The sequence below is a fragment of the Mastomys coucha genome, unplaced genomic scaffold (genome assembly GCF_008632895.1).
Source record: "Mastomys coucha isolate ucsf_1 unplaced genomic scaffold, UCSF_Mcou_1 pScaffold22, whole genome shotgun sequence".
Taxonomy (NCBI): Eukaryota; Metazoa; Chordata; class Mammalia; order Rodentia; family Muridae; genus Mastomys; species Mastomys coucha.
The window spans coordinates 11,153,346-11,159,686 of record NW_022196905.1 but is presented as its reverse complement, the minus strand read 5'-3'; the positions used below and the strand labels follow the sequence as shown (position 1 = coordinate 11,159,686).

Genomic DNA, 6,341 nt, shown 5'->3' with positions numbered 1-6,341 from the left:
GCTTTGGATGAGGCTTAACATGCACGAAGCCCTGGGCTCCACACCAGCACCACATAAGTCAGGTGACTATGAAGTGGAGGAAGGAAGATCAGAAGCTCAAGTCTCTGCTAGATTAGAACATGACAGCAATAAGATGGATCATGTCATGGAAGAAGGAAAAACAGCTCAACACCACCTATCACCAATGAGCTATCACCACACAACAAATACAAACCACAGCTCTAAACTGAGCTGCAGCATATAACTGAATGTGGAGCTTGTGAAGGACTTCGTAACAGTAAACGTTCTCTAAGGCGCAACAGCAAAAACAATTCAAAAGCAACCATGCCATGAGTCTGCAGTGTTCGTTGGTGTCATGCTTGTCTGTGTTTCCTCATGCAACTTCCCTGTGGCTGTGTTCTGAACATGTCTGCTATGCAGTGTCCATGCAGCCACGCCACGCAGCACCTGGGCTCACCCAAGACTATGGCATGTTAGAAAATGGTTACGGTACATACAGTTTTCTATCCTTACAAAATCATTACAGTAAACAAAAACATTATTTCTCTACCATCAACTCTTGGCACATTAAGTATGAAATCAGTATATTCTTAACCAGCACTTGGGAGGCAGAGGCAGGTAGACTATGTTCAAGGCCAGCCTGGTCTCTACTCTGAGTTTCAGGGCAGCCAAGGCCACATAGAGAAACTCTGTCTCAAAAATACAAAAGTGAAAACTAGTATTTGAATTCCTAACTTTTGAGTTTCATTTAAAACAAAAATCGTTAAGTGAATTCTGATTCAAGATTAGCCCAGAATCTCCAATAACTTCTGACATGCCTTAAATATATCTGTGCCATTTTATTCTGCTGTTTTTTGAGGTACTGAGGTCTGAAGCTAGTGGCTCACACACGCTAGCCAAATATTCTGCCTGAGATACATTCTCATCTCTGTTTTGTTTTTATGAGACAGGATCTCACTAAGTAGCCTTAGTTGGCCTGAAACTTGCTATGTAGGCTGTGCTGGCTGGCCTCAAACTCAGATCTGTCTCCCAAGTGCTAGGATTAAAGACATTTGCCACCATATCTGGCTGATGTTAGCACCAATGGTTAGAAAATCAAAACACTGACCAACTAGAAACACTGGCAGTGTACTTCGTCTTATACTATCATATATTCAGCCAAGATTTCTTCTTTTGGTGTGTGTGGACAAGGCTGGAAACCAAAGTCCAGGACTTATATACACAAGGCAAGCGCTCTACCACTAAGCCACACCCCAACCCAAAATTTCTTCCTTCTGATACAGGGTCTCATGCAGTCCAGAATGGCCAGCTGTCACTGGCCTTAAACAGGTATGAACCACCATACCCAGTTTAAGATTTAATTCTTTTTAAGGAAGATTTATTTTTATTTAATGTGTGTTTTTCCTGCATTGCATGTGTACTTCATGTGCGGCTGGTGCCTGCTGAGGTCAGAAGAGTGTTCCAGATACTCTGGTACTGGAGTTACAGATTGTGGTGAGCCACCATGTGGGTATAGGAATCAAATCTGGGTCCTCTGCAACACTCTTTTTTTCCTTTTTTCGAGACAGGGTTTCTCTGGGTAGCCCTGGCTGTCCTGGAACTCACTCTGTAGACTAGTCTGGCTGCAAACTCAGAAATCCGCCTGCCTCTGCCTCCCAAGTGCTGGGATTAAAGGCATGCACCACCACCGCCCAGCTGCAGCAAACATCTCTCTATCCCCAAGATTTAATTCTTTATGTAAAAACAAATAAACCCATTCATTTCATTAGTATGGAATTCATTTTCACTTTTAATACAAGATTAAATTTATATATATAAAGACTTCATGATTCATTATCAGTAAATATTTGCCTATACAACTATCTTACATACCTACATACTGAGAATTATGTAAAAATTTCTCAGTCAAAAAGGGGTCATAACCAGGTAAAGAGGTATGTGCTGGGGCTGGTGAGATGGCTCAGCGGGAAGAGCACCGACTGCTCTTCGGAAGGTCATGAGTTCAAATCCCAGCAACCACATGGTGGCTCACAACCACCTGTAATGAGATCTGATGCCCTCTTCTGGTGCATCTGAAGACAGCTACAGTGTACTTACATATAATAAATAAATAATTCTAAAAAAAAAAAAAAAAAAAAAAAGAAGAGGTATGTGCTTTTAATCTCAGCACTTGGAAGACAAAGGCAGGTGGATCTCTTAAGAGTTTGAGTCCAAGGCCAGCCTAGTCTACATAGTGAGTTTTAGGCCATCCTAGGCTATATAGTGAAATCGACTCCTTCCCTGATAGCTATTCTTGGTTGTCAACTTGACTACATCTGGAATTAACTAAAACCCAAGAAAAGTGGGGTACATCATCTGTGAGGAGTCTTCTTAATTTTAAACTGAAGACCTATTTCCAATCCAGTTCTTTTAGATGGGAAGATCCATCTTTAGTGTGGGCCACACCCTGTCTGCTGGAAGCCTATGTAAGGGCATGGAAGAAGGAGGCCTCCCTCTTTGCCTGCTTGCTCTCCCCTCACTAACAAGCCCACTCCTTCACTGGCACTGGAGCCAAGTCTTTGAGATTCCAGCTTATATTGAAGACCAGTTAAGACATCCAAACTTGTGGACTGGATTCTTGAACTGGAAGACAGCCATTGTTAGATTAGCTGGACCACAGCTTGTAAGTCACTCTAATAAATTGTGTGTGTGCACGCGTGTGCGTAAGAGAAAGAGAATATATATATATGTATACACACACACACACACACACACACACACACACACACACACACACACACAGAGTTTTGTTACTCTAGAAAACCCTGACTAACATAGGGGGTGCCTAAGAAGCCCTGACATAAATTATAATCATTACAGAAAATAGTATAGAAACACTCCCCAAAACTAAAGATGGAACTATAAAACAATTCAGCAATCCACGACTAAATACGTATCTTAAAGAATAAAAAGGAAATTGGTATACACAATAGAATGAAATTCTCCCTTAAAAAAAGGAAACCTTGTAATTTGTAGCGATGAAGACAAGCCTAGAAGAAATTATGTTAGAGGAAACCTGGCAGAGAAAGGTAAATACTGCATGGTCCTATTTACATGGAATCTGACACTGAATTCAATAGCAGAGAAAAGAATGATGGTTAGTTAACAGGAACAACAAGCTAGTGACTGAATCAAGGAGCTGCTAATCAAAAGCTATACAACTTGAGTTAGATAGGAAGCCTATCACACAACACAGATTCTGTTTCAAAAATACATTGTATATCTGAAAAACACTGAGATTTTAAGTGTGCTCATCAAAAAAGTTGTATGCAATGTATACTCAATTAAAATTTATGATATCATGTTATATATCATAAACAGAACTTTTGTTAAATTAAAAAAAAATAAACTTAAGCTGGACTTGGTGACACAAGCCTTGGTGGCACAGCAGAGGCAGGAGGATCTCTGAGTTCAAGGCCAGCCTATTCTTAGGGCTAGAGTGAGACCTTGTCAAAAAAAAGAAGAAAAAACTAACTAATTAGCTAAATTTAAAGGTCTGATGAGATGGTTCAGTGGGGAAAGATACCTCTTGCCAATCCTGATGGCCTAAGGTTGATCCCTGAGGAATCCAAATGATGGAAGGAAATGAAGCCAACTTCTGACAAGTGTGCCATGGCACCCACCATCACTATCAAAACACACACACCAGGTAACTAATTAACTAGCTAACTGAACTAGAATTAAAACACATGCAGTGCTGAAGATCAAACCCAGTGTTTCATGTTTGATAGTGAAGTACTCTAACTGAATTTTGTTAGCATTCTTTCTAGTCTCCACCCAACAGTTACCTAGCAACTGCCAGGTAGGTCTGGCTTGCTACAAAAGGGACTGTTTGGCTTCCCTTCTCTGACTCTCTTCTCTCTCTCTTGACTCCAACCCCTGCCCCATGTTCCTGGCTGGCCTCTTCTTTTTCTCTCTCTCTCCTTCCCTTTCCCCCTGCCTCTACTCTCCACTCAACCCTGCTTCCCATAAACTCCATTCTATATTGGCTGCTACCTCAGTGGGAATTCCTCCCACTGCATCATACCAAGCTCTACAAACACATCCTTAGCTTTACAAAACATCATATTACACCTCTATCCAAAAGGAGATATATGTTAAGGGGAAAATAACACACACCTTTAATCCCAGCACTTGGAGGCAGAGACAGAGGCAGACAGATGCCTGAGTTTGAGGCCAGCCTGGTCTACAGAGCAAGTTCCAGAACAGCCAGGGCTATATACAAAGAAACCCTGCCTTAAAATACAAACAAACCAAAAGCAAAATTAAAACCATTTTGTTCTTATTATTTTAAACCATGTCTAGATGTGTGTGTCTGCACAGCAATACTTTGTGCATGAATGCAGGTTCCCATAGAGGCCAATGCTGTTAAGTTACAGACTCAAGAGTTGTGAGCTGTCTGACACAGGTGCTAGGAATGGAACTCAGGTCCTCTAGACAAATAGCTAATGCTCTTAACTGCTGAGCCATCCCTGTGGCCCATCCATGTTTTATAAATGACTTGGAATGCTGTCTACTGTACCTGGTATCAATGTCAGCTGCCTGGATTGTGTTAAAAAGCAATTCAGCAACACCAACCCCCTCAACATTGATCAAATGAGGCTGAAATAAAGCTTCTGGTGCTTCAAATCTTTCTCCTCCAACCTTAATAATACGTCCATCTGGAAGCTAGAAACAAAATAACCAGGTGTTAGTCGTAAAACCACAACTTCTTAGTTCTCTACACAGTGATTGTTTTATACACATCTGTTCTGTAATCAAAATTATGTTAAAGCAATAAAATTTCCTAATGTTTTCTTAGGTGAGGTAGAATAACTCAGATGATGATGTTAACATCATACTCTACTGATTTCTTTTTAGTACCTAGCAATGCGCTCAATAAGAAACAGCATCTCATCTCAACAAGGCAGGAAACGAAAACTGAGCCCCCCCCCCCCAAAAGCTATCCTTTGATCTACACATGTGCACACACACATTTTCCTTTTTTTTGGTTTTTCAAGACAGAGTTTCTCTGTGTAGCCCTGGCTGTCCTGGAACTCATTCAGTAGACCAGGCTGGCCTCTAACTCAGAAATCTGCCTGCCTCTGCCTCCCAAGTGCTGGGATTAAAGGTGTGAGCCACCACTGCCCAGCTTACATTTTTGTTCTTAAAAACAAGCCAACCAATCAACCAGCAGCAGCAACTGGGCATGCTGTATAACCTGCGATGCCAAGAGGCAAAAGGATCATGAATCAAGGCCAGCTTGGGCTGTTACATATTGAGACATCTTAATACAAAACAAAAAATTTAAGGAACACTGATTTATGCTACTACATCTTAAATAACTTTATCTAAGTGGTAAATATAACTTTAACTTTTTTAAAAAAGATTTATTTTGTTTTATGTATGTGAGTACACTGTAGCTGTTCAGATGGTTGTGAGCCTTCAAATGGTTGTTGGGAATTGAATTTTTAGGACCTCCCCTCACTCCAGTCAACTAGGCTCGCTCAGTCCCTGCTTGCTCTGGCCCAAAGATTTATTATTATACAAAAGTACACTGTAGCTGTCTTCAGATGCACCAGAAGAGGGAATCAGATCTCATTATGGGTGGCTGTGAGCCACCATGTGGTTGCTAAGATTTGAACTCAGAACCTTTGGAAGAGCAGTCAGTGCTCTTAACCACTGAGCCACCTTGCCAGCCCCCAATATAACTTTAACTTAAGCCAGTAAGATTTGAAAAGTCCAAATCATGTTAAAAGTTAACACGACTTATGTAGAAATCCCTTACCTGCTGAACTCTGGTCTGTATGGATGGTTTGTTTGCCTCAGGCTTACAAAGATTCTCCTGCATCTGGCTCCCAAGTGCTGAGATTATAGGTGGGCACACCATGCCTGGCTGTCATTCAGAGTCCGAGGCTGACCTATATACGCAGGTGGGCCTCAAACTCAGTAATGCTTCACTCCCATATTAAACTTACTGAAGTTACAGGTGAGCACTACCATGTCTGTTTTTTTTGTTTTTTGTTTTTTAATTTTAAGATTTATTTTTTATATCTAAGTACACTGTAGTTGTCTTCTGACACAGCAGAAGAGGGCATCAGATCCCATTTCAGGTGGTTGAGAGCCACTATGTGGTTGCTGGGATTTGAACTCAAGACCTCCAGAAGAGCAGTTGGTGCTCTTAACCATCTTTCCAGCCCTGGCTTTTTGGTTTTTTGTGGGGGTGTTGGAGAGGGGAAGATGGGGTTAAGATGGCATGGCTACTAGTCCAGGCTGAGCTTGAACTAATTCAATGACTCTCCTGTCTTAACCAGTGTCCAATA

General features: G+C 41.3%; 1 protein-coding gene across 1 annotated transcript in view; it reads right to left on the bottom strand.

The window, feature by feature from the left end:
* Actr2 (actin related protein 2) overlaps positions 1 to 6,341 on the bottom strand; it is a 46,511-nt gene that overhangs the window by 9,628 nt on the left and 30,542 nt on the right. Inside the window, exon 7 of the mRNA XM_031337075.1 lies at positions 4,562 to 4,707. Coding sequence (XP_031192935.1) covers positions 4,562 to 4,707 — 146 coding nt within the window. The remainder of the gene's footprint in view (positions 1 to 4,561; positions 4,708 to 6,341) is intronic.